Source organism: Erpetoichthys calabaricus, chromosome 12, assembly GCF_900747795.2.
Source record: "Erpetoichthys calabaricus chromosome 12, fErpCal1.3, whole genome shotgun sequence".
Lineage (NCBI taxonomy): Eukaryota > Metazoa > Chordata > Cladistia > Polypteriformes > Polypteridae > Erpetoichthys > Erpetoichthys calabaricus.
The window spans coordinates 145,798,032-145,810,894 of record NC_041405.2 but is presented as its reverse complement, the minus strand read 5'-3'; the positions used below and the strand labels follow the sequence as shown (position 1 = coordinate 145,810,894).

Here is a 12,863-nt window from a genome sequence, read left to right as displayed (position 1 = left end):
GATCGAAAAATCCGAAAGATTAGAAAATCGAAAACTGTGCACCTTTTCTCAAAGCGCCGCGTTGATCCTCCAAACGCCAGGGGTCACACCAAGCGCTACATTGGCGCGCGCATGTACAAATCGCTAGCCCACCCTTGAGCGCCAAGCCCCGGAAGTCTGTTTGGTTGCCATGTAATTTCCTGCCGCTGGACTGGAGCGAAGGCAGAGCGAGCGGACCAGACGGGCTTAAGGGCTCTCAGTGTGACTGACTTGACTGTGCGTACACCGCTCTGCCCCGTAGCACTTCAGGCAAGATGTCGGTGGCCGGCCTCAAGAAGCAGTTTTACAAGGCTAGCCAGGTGAGTAGCGTCGGCTCCTTGGGGGCAACACCGCACCCCCCCCCCCCTCCCCACTCCAACCCCACAGGGGCCCCCTGGGCACAGTGCCGAGGCGAACTTCGGAAAGTCCGCCAGTATCTCGCGGCTGGCTTTGGATCTGCATTCTCGAGTCGTTTTGCGTTTCTTTGAATGTTTGCCTGTGCTGTCAAGCGCCTGTCCGGTGCCCGTGTGGTTGTCTGCCCCTCTCCGGTCCCGCTGTTTTAAGATCGCTTCACTGCTCTTTGCGCTGCTTGTGTCCCCTTACTGTACTTGTTTGTCTCGCCTGTCAATGTTCTTGTGAGACTGCTGTTTTCGCCAGCGTGTGTATTTATAACTGTCTTCTGTCACTTCATTTTCAGCATCACGCCCCCGCCACAGTCTTTTTTTCTTTCTCTCTTGTCAAATTCATTTTGTTCTTGTGACAATACATTTAGTGTTGAAAAAGCATTGGCTTGGTAATGGATGATTAACAAATGTTAACTAGTAAACAACAACATCTTTCCTGGTGACTTTTATTACCCATTGGAGTGTGGATCGTCTCCCATTTTCTTTTTACACGTACAGAGCGGCAAGTTTTTCTTCCTTTTACTTTCGTTTATAAACAAAAATTTTGAATATCATTTACATCTGGAGAATATTATCAGTTATTTAATGCTACTTAGGCAAGATAGAAGGGAGTGCACTTCTTTCCATCTGTTACTGCTCACGGTGATGTGTCACAGCTAGAACAGTGGCTCATTCTTTTTTATTTAAGGCAACTTTTTTGTTTTATGTTTTGTGTGTATTTTTTTGGTAATTCATATTTTGCATATAATAACAACTCAGAATTGTCTCTTTTTAGCTAGGGAATACTAGGAATTTGTCTAATATTGGTACTGGGGATTTGTCTTGGTTGTATTGGGATAACATACAAGAGCAACAGAGAATATAAAATATAATGCAGTATATGAGGGCAGTACAAAATATAAAAAGATAAAACAGGAATAAAAAGTCCAGGTAGTTTAATGTGCAGGTTTAGATAGTAAGTAGAAGCACAGACCTAAGTAGTCATAAAAAAACAGATTAGGTAATGTGGTGTTGTTTTTGTGATCAGTTATTTATTGAGAGTAAGATATGATACATAGCAACGTAAAAGCAGGAAAACATATACAGTATATAAAATTACAGATAAGTCAAAGAAAAACAAATTACAAACCATGTTTGAAAAATCATTAACTTATAAATGTTAAGATGTCCAGGAGGTCATAAACACCAGCCCCCCCAAAACTCCATGGCCCCAACTGCAAAATGCCCCCTCACATGTGACGGCAAAAAATCAATTATCCATAGTATGCAAATTATAATAGTGGAAAAAAAAAAAACTAAACACAGCACAGTTGGCTTTTGATTTTCTAGGTAATACGTTGTTTTAGCTTTGATTGTACAAAGCCATTTGCCGGAGGGAAGTCCTTGTAACGGGTGATGTCCTGGGGAAATTGGATGTTTATGGGGGCGGCACGGTGGTGCAGTGATAGCGCTGCTGCCTCGCAGTAAGGAGACCTGGGTTCGCTTCCAGGGTCCTCCCTGTGTGGAGTTTGCATGTTCTCGCCGTGTCTGCGTGGGTTTCCTCCCACAGTCCAAAGACATGCAGGTTAGGTGCATTGGCGATCCTAAATTGTCCCTAGTGTGTGTGTGCCCTGCGGTGGGCTGGCACCCTGCCCGAGATTTGTTCCTGACTTGCGCCCTGTGTTGGTTAGGATTGGCTCCAGCGGACCCCGTGACCCTGTGTTAGGATATAGCGGGTTGGATAATAAATGACTGACTGACTGACTGACTGATGTTTATGGTTTGCTTCCTTACCCAAGACTTGTATAGGACTTGAATGTGTGGTAAGTTGCAGCCTGTGCTCTTTTCACTGGTTTTGAGGATGTGTTGTAGATTAGCCTTAGCCTGATCAGAGGCAGCACCAAACCAGACAGCCATAGATGAGGTCAGAATGGACCTGACAATGGCTCTGCAGGACTGGACCGATTTTTTTTTTTTTCTTGGAGAAGATTGAATTTCCTCAGCTGACACAAAAACCATTTTCTGATGGGCCTTCTTTATAATACATCTGACATTATTGTCTCCATTAAACTATTGATATAGTGCTCTGTAACAACATAATGGATTTAAAATACATTGGTTTTTTTGTTCGTTTTTTTTTTTTTTTTTTTTTAACTTAACTTGGGCTTGATGCCGGTCTAGGGTTTTTTTTTTTTTTTTTTTTTTTGTTCTTTGTTTCGCCTTATACAATTTTTTGTATTAGGAATTTGTTAGTTTTCGCATACCCCTTGGGGTCAGAGCGCAGGGTCAGCCATTGTACAGCGCCCCTGGAGCAATTACAGGTTAAGGGCCTTGCTCAAGGGCCCAGCAGAGCAGGATCTCTTTTGGCAGTGACGGGGATTTGAACCAGCAACCTTTGGGATACCAGTGCAGATCCTTAGCCTCAGAGCCACCACTCCGCCCCGGGTTGGATGGAGCTTTAGCTGTCTTTTCCGTATTTTTCTGAACCCTATTTCTGCCGGTCATGTTAATGCATGCAAGGATATACTGTAATTGAGCGTCCTCTGGTTAAGTAAATACAGGATACCTCGGGATGATAAAAAAAAAAGAGAAAACATAACACCACTGCTAATGGAGTTCCGCTTCAGACATCCATCTTCTGTAACATACAAGACCAATTTTTTTCTTCCTTTTTCTTTTTTATATAACTGATATGTAGTACATGTATTTCATGATACAGTTCATATTGAGATTCAAGCTTCACAATGCAGTATTGCCATGATATGAAGTCTTCATAAAAAATATGTTCAGTGTTACTATTAGACATTCATTAATCAAAACACTGTAAAATAAATTCAAATCAGTATGGATTTTGCACGCCTTTTCTTTTGTGTTACAATAAAATATAATTATCTTAAGCATTGTAAAGAACACCAAAATGGAAAGGCGCATGCACCAAATGACCATTAAGTCCAAAAATGGGTGAGTTTATTTAAAAACTAGCTGTCCCCCGTGGCTCTGCCTGCATAGTAGTGAAACAGGACAAACTGTAAAAATCAATAAACAAGCAGGTATTGCTAGCTAAGCGGAGGCAAGGTGCTGTCCAAAACATGGCGATAGGTAGAGCGACTCGAACGCAGGCTGGCATGTGAGTGAGGAGGGCCCTACCTGGTTCCCCACTCCTGACGTCACGCTTCTCCCTCCCCTCGGCCCGCAGCCTCTGTCTCGGATTAGCATGAATAAATCGCACCTGCAAGCGAACTATGATACTTGGTGCAATGAGAGAAGTCACAAAATCAACCGGAATGTACTCTGTACCTATTTAGTCTCGATCAGAGGGGACTGCGTGGGGACCTAAGACAGGTCTTTAAAATCCTCAGAGGTATTAATTGAGTAGAATTCTGTCAGCTTAAGGGTGAATCAAATACTTAAGGACACCGATGCAAATTAAGATTAGTGCATTTAGGGCTGAAGCCAGAAATACGTTTTTTTACGCAAAGAGTTATGGGAAAACTTTAAGAAGTGTCTAGGTGAGATATTGGGACAGCTCACTTATTACCTTAACAAACAAGCTTGATGGACTGAATGGTCTTTTCTTATTTGTCATATTTCTTCTGCTCTGTGTTGCACTCTGGCAATTTTCACTTTCACATCATTATGCAGGCGGTAGATAACAGCCCTGGCAAAGTGCACTCAGTTTATCATGTTATACTTTAATTGTAGTTTTTAAATATCTGATTGAAAGCCCTTGCTTTTGACGAAAGACTTTTTCATTTCAGTCATGTGGTAATGTCATATAATACACAGTATAACACCATATTTCATATTGGAAGTATTTTGTTTCATGAAATTTAATACATCAAAATTTTTTCTCATACCTAATATGTAATAATATGTTGATTCAGAGCCTATCTGGGTAGGGCCAAGTATAAGTGACAAACCATCTACAGACAGGATTCATGTTTATTGCAGTCCATTCATGTACACACATCTGTATTCACTCAGCCTTCACTTAATCATTTTGTAGTTCTGTGGAAGGAAACTGGAGTCCCTGAAGGGATACACAGTGGCATGCAAAGATTTGGGCACCCTTGCTTAAAACGTCTGTTAGTGCTGGGAGGTATACCGGTTCATACCGAAAACCGTTTTTTATTTTTGTTATGATATGGATTTCTCTTATACCGCAATACCAGTTTAAATAGCCTAAACAACGTTCAGAACGTGGCGCAGCAGGAAACTGTTTAAGGGGGGACTTTTTTCATTGCTACACCGCTAAACATGCATGCAACCGGAGTACATGCGTTATTGGAGATATTGAGCGGTGAAGATTGACAGAGAACATTCAGAAACTGAAGCTGTAGCAGACGATAAAGTTGAACATGATGACACAGAAGAACTTTTGCTGAAAAAAGGAGCTGTGTCTGTTGTCTGGAGATTTTGGTTTTAAAAGGTCGGATGTGGACCAAACTATGTACTACAAATGCTGTTGAGCTAAAGTTGTCGCCGGAGGCGGTAACACGAGCAATTTGCTGCACCACCTTAGCTGCAAACATGCTTTGGAGTACCATGAATGTATGGAACTAAGATTGGCACCCTCCTCGTCCTCGGGTAAAACTGAAAAAGCTAGAGGACACTCGAGTCAGACGTCACTTGTAGACGCATTTGCTAGAGGAGTGCCTACAACAGAAAAAGCAAACGGTGGATCGAGATTACCAACAGCATTACAATCCATATAGCTAACGTGTCAGTGGACAGAGATTGTTGACATTAACGGAAAGTGTAGTTGGTTTACAAAAATATTTACTATTTATTCCTTTTCTAAGACATGTTCAGTGCAATACAACTTTTGACAAGCACCTCTGGATATTTTACTAAGTTTAAATGCCTCTTCAGATGGTTGAAAATATGTTGTCAATATTATAGTTTAAGTTGTTTGCAAAATTTGTTCAGGAAAATGGTTCTATATTTTGACTGCAACTGTAATACAGTGTGAGTCCTTCTTTTCATTAGTGCCACCCCCTTGAAAACTATCACTTTCTGGGGCCATGCAAACCTGTATAATACTTGTGTGCACATTAAAATTTTTTTTTTGTACAATTCTTATGACAGTGGAATAGGTTATTCTTAGCCAGTCTACTGCAGTAATTGTAGTGGAAAGTGTGGTTCACATCCACTCATGCATGGGGAAAAAAAATGCCGTTGAATACCGTGAAACTGGTATAATTTTGAAAAATACCGTGATATAGAATTTTGGTCATACCGCCCAGCCCTAATGTCTGTTACTCTGCATGGTTAAATGAACAGAAGACGAACTGATCACCAAAAGGCGTAAAGTTAAAGATGACACATTTCTTTAATATTTTAAGCAAGATTGTATTTTTATTTCCATCAGTCATAGGTACAAAATACCAAAAAAATGAAAAGGGCCTGAAGCAATAGTTTGGGCACTCAACATGGTCAGTAGTTAGTAAGACCCCTGTTGGCAATTTTTCATATTGTGTAAATGCTTTTTGTAGCCAGCTAAGAGTCTTTCAGTTCTTTCTTTGGGGTATTTTCACTCATTCATCCAAGCATATGGGGTCTGTATCGAAGAAGTGACCTAACAAAGGAGTGACATAAATACCGTATTAAAGGAGTGACATTTTATTGGAGTGACACATAACGATGGAGTGACAAATTACATACAACTGAAAGTACGCTCTCCAAAAAAATCGTTGTCGCCTCACCTACCACTTGGATGGTTGGTTGGATGATTTTAAGTCCTTTGAAATTTATATCTGAGGTTTCACTCCTTTGTTATGTCACTCCTATGACATGTCACTCCTTTGAATAGGACCGCTTCTATGGTATTCCATTGCAGATTGTGAGGTGTGCTTCAGATCATTATCTTGTTGTAGGACCATCTTTTTTTTAACTTCAATTTGTTTATAGTTGGTGTGATGTTTGCTTCCAGAATTTGCTGGTATTTGACTCCATTCTTCCCTCTACCAATGACATGTACCCTGTGCTACTGGCTACAACACAAGCCTAACGCCTGATCGATCCTCCTCCATGCTTAATAGTTGGAGTCGTGTTCTTTTCCTGGAATTCAACACCCATTTTTCTCCAAACATACCTTTGCACATTGCTACCAAAAATGTCTATTTTGACTTCATCAGTCCACAGGACTCTTTTCCAAAATGCATCAGGCTTATTTAGATGTTCATTTGTAAACTTCGGGCGCTGAATTCTGTGGATAGGATACAGGAAAGATTTTCTTCTGCTGACTGTACCATGAATGACATATTTATTCAGGTGTCACTGCACAGTAGAACAGAGCACCACTACTCCAGAGTCTGCTAAATCTTCATGAAGGTCTTCTGTATTCAGACAGGGGTTTTTACTTGCCTTTCTAGCAATCCAACTAGCGGTTCTTTCAGAAAGTTTTCTTCCAGTCCTTGGCTTGACCTCCTCTGTTCCAGTTCTTAATAACGATATGAACTGAAAACACTTTGCTATGTTCTTGTAACCTTCTCCCGCTTTGTGAGCATCAGTTCTTCTATTTTTCAGAGTGCTAGGTAGTTGCTTAGAGGAGCCCATAGCTGCTGATTGTTGGGACCAGGTTTGAGGAGTCATAGAACTTATATAGCTTTGTAATCTGCATCACCTTGGGTTTCCTAATGATGACGGTCAGCAAGCCATAGCCTCAATGAGCTAATGAAGGCCTGAAACATCAGTAAAAGTTATCTGAGAACTAGGGGTGCTCAGATTTTTGCATGGTGCTCATTTCCATTTTTACTTTCTCGTATATGACGTTTAGGAAAAGTATTGTAATTGTCCAAAAGAATTCGATGACAAGATTCATCTCAATGTTTTAGACCTCCCTGAGTCCAAAAATACCATTTTTGGAATTGTGTGTGTGTATGTATGTTAACATGATAACTTGAGTACGCTTTCACTAAGGTCAACCAAATTTTTCATACAAAGGTATAAAACATAGATTTCTATCAATTTTTGGGCAATTTCCACTAACCAGAAGTGGTACTTTACCTTTTATTCATGCAGCTACAGAGTCCGATTTATTCAAATTTAATTTTATAACAATTGTTCAATATATTATTAATTTGATTGGTTGTTGATGGTTCTTTAATGTACATAATATAAACATATAATCATTGTCCTGGGGTTTACTCCTCAAATGACCATCCCCATATCTGAGTATATGAGAAAGTCGTGGGGAGACCACTCCCGATTTTTACTTTACAGTTGTACAAAACATAATAAACTCTTCTTGCATAAATGGTGAAAAGAAATGTGCCATCTTTAACTTGATGCCTTTTGGTGATCAGTCCGTCTTCTACTTACTTTAGCTATTCACATTAAGACATTTTAAGCAAGGAGGCCAATGAAAACATGGGAAGAACATGCAGACTCAACACACAAAGCATTTCGGGGAAATCAAGGCAGAATTTTAAGACTTTAGCTGGCTGTCACCTAGCCGGACAGTATATTCTGTTAATGTGACAGTACATCCTGTTTTCCAGCTGTGCACTGGATTTTCATTTTAGCTTTGAAGTGGTATTTGTAGTGTGCTTAAGAACTGAATTTGTAATCCTTCATTTTTTTTTTATTTTTTTTTTTTTAAATGCATTTTGTAAAGATGTTGAGCTCTGTTACATGGATGTGACTCCTTTGGCTGAGCTTCATGACCTGGTTTTTGAGATAATCTAGAATGGGAATAATGTGAAGCCCTGTAAGGATAAATAAATAAGGATATATAAATATAAATAAATATATTTATATATTATAAATAAATATAGCATAATATAAATATAATATTTTTATATTATAAATATATATAAATAAGGATAAATAAATAAGGATTTGTCATAATGTAATTTAGGATATCTGAATGACCAGGCCTTTCTGAAACTGGCACTGCATGCCTTTGTCACAGATTTTCGTTCCTTTATATATAGTCAGTCAAACCTTTTGCTGATGTCAGTTTACCCAGGTGTTTCCAAAGAAACATAAATACATTTGGCATGAATGTCATTTTTCATTACTCTGGAAACAGAGTGACTTGGAGACAAAGACTGAACTTTAAATCAATGGGCTTGGTTCAGTCATGACATTCTACTCACCATGTGACCCCTGAGCAAGCCATTTAGCCGACCTGTGTTCAAGTTATCGGAAAAATTGTACCACTTAAAAGTATCTTGGGTCTGTATTTACTGAATTAAATTTTTTTTTGTGTGTATGATTAGACTTTGAGCCACAGTCGTCCTGATGTGATTCCCACAGCCGACTCATTGTGATAATCTTATTAACTAATTCTGGTGTTCATGTTTATTACAGAAAGACACTAAATAGAGTAAAGGTTTATTTGTTTGGACAGCAAGGTTTGATATTTATGTCATTTTAGGAAACTTTGAGGTATTACACTGTTGGCAGGACATTCTTTGATCTTCCTGAGCACTGCTCTGAGCCTGCCCTCTGGACAGAGTTGAGGGAAGCTTAAAACTTCACCAAAAAAAATTTCTAAGGAAAATCATTTCTGTTCTGTGTACATTAAAAACTGCAGGTGTGTTTCTTTTACAAATTTGTTAACAGTTACTGCTCTGATGACTCAGAACATACAGAGAAGGGAATAACTGAACAGTGGCGAATGTTGTTTCCTCCCATAAAATTTGCTTAGGTCTGTAATTGAGGAGTGTGGGACAGGCAGCAGGCCTTACAGAAGGAAAAAAAAAAGAAAAGGAGCGTGTCAGAAAATTGTATGTGTAGCAACGTTTCTTCAGTGTTTCCAAACTGCACAGCTACTGAGATGGGAAAGGTTTAAGGATTGCATATGACATGTAATACAAAAAAAAAATTCCACAGTCCAAGTAAATAAGTTTTGAATTTCATGACACACAAAACAAGGGAGTCTTATAAATTAGTTTCTTTGGATTTGACTGACTGGTCTGTCTTTAAAGATTCTTACAAGAATCTGGATGAATATGCTAACTCGGTGACTGGTTATGCCAGGTTCTCTGTGGACTTGGGAGAATCTGGATGAATATTCCGACTCGGTGACTGGTTATGCCAGGTTCTCTGTGGACTTACCAGAATCTGGATGAATCTGTCGTCTCGGTGACTGGTTATGCCAGGTTCTCTGTGGATTTACCAGAATCTGGATGAATACGCCAACTCGGTGACTGGTTATGCCAGGTTCTCTGTGGACTTACGAGAATCTGGATGAATATTCCGACTCGGTGACTGGTTATGCCAGGTTCTCTGTGGACTTACCAGAATCTGGATGAATCTGTCGTCTCGGTGACTGGTTATGCCAGGTTCTCTGTGGATTTACCAGAATCTGGATGAATACGCCAACTCGGTGACTGGTTATGCCAGGTTCTCTGTGGACTTACGAGAATCTGGATGAATACGCCAACTCGTGACTGGTTATGCCAGGTTCTCTGTGGACGTTTGTGTGCCTATCCATACTGTACGCTTCTACCCTAATCAGAAGTCCTAGGTGCATGGTACTGTTGGCATGAGCTTGAGGAAGGGGATTGCTACTTTTAATTCAAATGACACAGAGGTGCTACAAGAGCTCCAGGTACGAGCTACAATCAGAGTGGCAAAGACGCAGTGTAGGATCAGGCTGGGAAGTGACTTTGGTGGCAGTGATCCTTGTCGACTGTGGAAAGGTCCGCAGTCGATCATGGACTATAAAACCCCAACAACTGTGTCCAAGGACATCCCCTCCATTCGCTTTCAGATGAGCTGAATGTCTTTTTTTGCTCATTTTGAGCCTTACAGCTCAGACTTGTAGAGTGTTGCAATGTTTCTTGTGCTGCCAGCAAACAAAGCTGTACTGCAGGTGACAAAGGCTGACGTGAGTAAAACCTTTAAATGGGTTAAACCCTGTAAAGCTACTGGCCCAGATAATTTCCCGTTCCACATCCTGAGGGCATGAAACACAACGGGTGTACACTTACATTTTCAACTTGTCCCTCTCTTCATGTACGGTGCCACAATTGTGCCCGTGCCAAACAAATCTGTTGTTTCCGGCCTGAATGACTATTGGCCCATTGTGTTAACTTCCGTGGTGATGAAGTGCCTGGAGAAGCTGGTCATGATCCACATTAACCACAACATTTTTGCTACCCTGGATCCGCTAGAGTTTGCATACTAGAGTAACAGATCTGTGGTTGATGCCATCTACCTCGCCCTGCACACTGTTTTGTGACATCTGGAAAGGAGAAACACCTATGTCAGAATGCTGCGCATTGACTATAGCTCTGCCTTCAACACCATTGTGCCCACCAGGTCGCTGCTAAAGCTCAGAGACCTTGGTCTGGTCAACTTCATCTCTGGCTGACAAATAGATTCCAGTCAGTGAGAATTGGAAAAAATAGCTCCTTCATGTTGTTCACCAACATGAGTGTTCCACAAGGCTGCTTCCTCAGCCTACTGCTATACAATTTATTCACCAATGATTTTGAAGCAAAGCATGTGGGCAACAGTATGTTCAAGTTAGAGGACAATACTACTGTGATTGACCTCATCTGTGAAAATGTTGAGGCTGCCTACAGGAGGGAAGCAAAAAAACCCAACTGCACAATGCCATAACAACAACCTCTCCCTGAATGTCATCAGAACAAAAAAGATAATTGTTGACTTCAGGAAGAACAAAGGCAGTCACTCTCCACTCTACATCAACAGCTCCCCTGCCGAGACAGTTAGCAATTTCAGGTTCCTGTGTGTCCAGATCACAGACTGCCTTTTGTGGTCAGTCGGCACCACCTGCATACTCAAAAAGGCTCAGCAAAGGTTCTTTTTCCCGAGGATGTTAAAAATCTTTAGGATAGGAACGAAAACGTTAGTAAACTTTTACTGCTGCACTGTTGACCAGATACATCATGGTGTGGTCTGATGACCTGACTTGTCAGGATCACTGACTCCTTCAAAGGACTGTCTGTACAGCTTCTAAAATCCCTGGGATTGACCTTCTGCAGTTTCATACCATCAGCTCAACCAGATGTCTGAGGAGAGCTGAATCCACCATCTCTGAAAGTCATCCAGCTCATCCTCTGTTTTCAGTCCTGCCTTCTAGGAAGCGCTACTGTGGCCTCATCACTCGCTTCACCCAGATCAGGTACAGCTTCTCACCCCAGGCCAGAAGTAACCTGATCCTACCTGCCCAGCACTATGTGCTGTACCCATCTGCTGGTTTATGTTTAATTGTACGGTACATTACTTTTTTAAAACTATTATCCTATTTTCTGTATTTATTTTTATACATGCATTTGTCTTCTGCTAAACTTATTTACCATATTTATTTATACATCACCACACTTGTAGTACAAGAGTTTCATTGTGCTCTTGAGGTTTATGTGATCATAAAGATCCCTAATCTAATCTCTTAAACTTTACATGTCATATTCATTTGTCATTCCAATGTCATTCTTGATGTTGTTACATGAGTACATAACTATGGTCAGAAAACTGGTTCCCTTAACTCTTGCCATTTGCTAACAAAATACAAACTACAGGGGGTCCTCGGGTTACAACACAATTCCGTTCCTACAATAGTGATGTAACCCAAATTTTGGTGTAAGTTGAAACACACCCTAGCCTAAGTCACTTACCTATCCTAACACATTTGCAAAATCATAATCTAGAACATAAAGACACAACTAAGTCACAGAAAAAGGAAAAGGACATAAATATACTGTACTGTAGTAACAGAAAAAATGAGTGTTTTAAAAAAAAAAAAAATCCTTACCTTTATTCCTTTCCACGTCTCAATTTTTTTAAGTTTTTATGGGAGTGAGCGCTGTAAACTCGAAATGTCGTATGTCGAGACGTTGTAACCTGAGGACCCCCTGTAGTTGACTAGTTACAGTGCTAGGATGTTACTGTACATTTACTGTACATAATCTCCGGTCCTGTTCAGCCGATATACATCGGACTTCCAATACAACTCTGAGTCCTGCCACGTGCAAAAGTTCGCTGACGACACTGCTATCGTGGGCTGCATCAGGAGTGGGCAGGAGGAGGAGTATAGGGACCTAATCAAGGACTTTGTTAAATGGTGCGACTCAAACCACCTACACCTGAACACCAGCAAAACCAAGGAGCTGCTGGTGGATTTTAGGATGTCTAGACCCCTCATGGACCCCGTGATCATCTGAGGTGACTGTGTGCAGATGGTGCAGACTTATAAATACATAGGAGTGCAGCTGGATGATAAATTGGACTGGACCGCCAATACTGATGCTCTGTGTAAGAAAGGACAGAGCCGGTTATACTTCCTTAGAAGACTGGTGTCCTTCAACATCTGCAATAAGATGCTGCAGATGTTCTATCAGACGGTTGTGGCGAGTGCCCTCTTCTACGCGGTGGTGTGCTGGGGAGGCAGCATAAAGAAGAGGGGACGCCTCACGCCTGGACAGACTGGTGAGGAAGGCAGGCTCTATTGTAGGCACGGAGTTGGACAGTTTGACATCTGTG

General features: G+C 40.9%; 1 protein-coding gene across 3 annotated transcripts in view; it reads left to right on the top strand.

Moving 5' to 3' along the window:
• The first annotated feature begins 160 nt into the window (after nt 1-160).
• The window catches only part of sh3gl1b (SH3-domain GRB2-like 1b), a 140,807-nt gene continuing 128,104 nt past the window's right edge, over nt 161-12,863 (top strand). For 2 of the 3 annotated variants that reach the window (XM_028816497.2, XM_028816496.2), the window contains exon 1: nt 162-338. In XM_028816497.2, coding sequence (XP_028672330.1) covers nt 294-338 — 45 coding nt within the window. In that variant the 5' untranslated portion in view covers nt 162-293. Of the gene's footprint in view, nt 339-12,863 lie in introns of all 3 variants that reach the window. The other variant, XM_028816495.2, reaches the window with a different exon arrangement.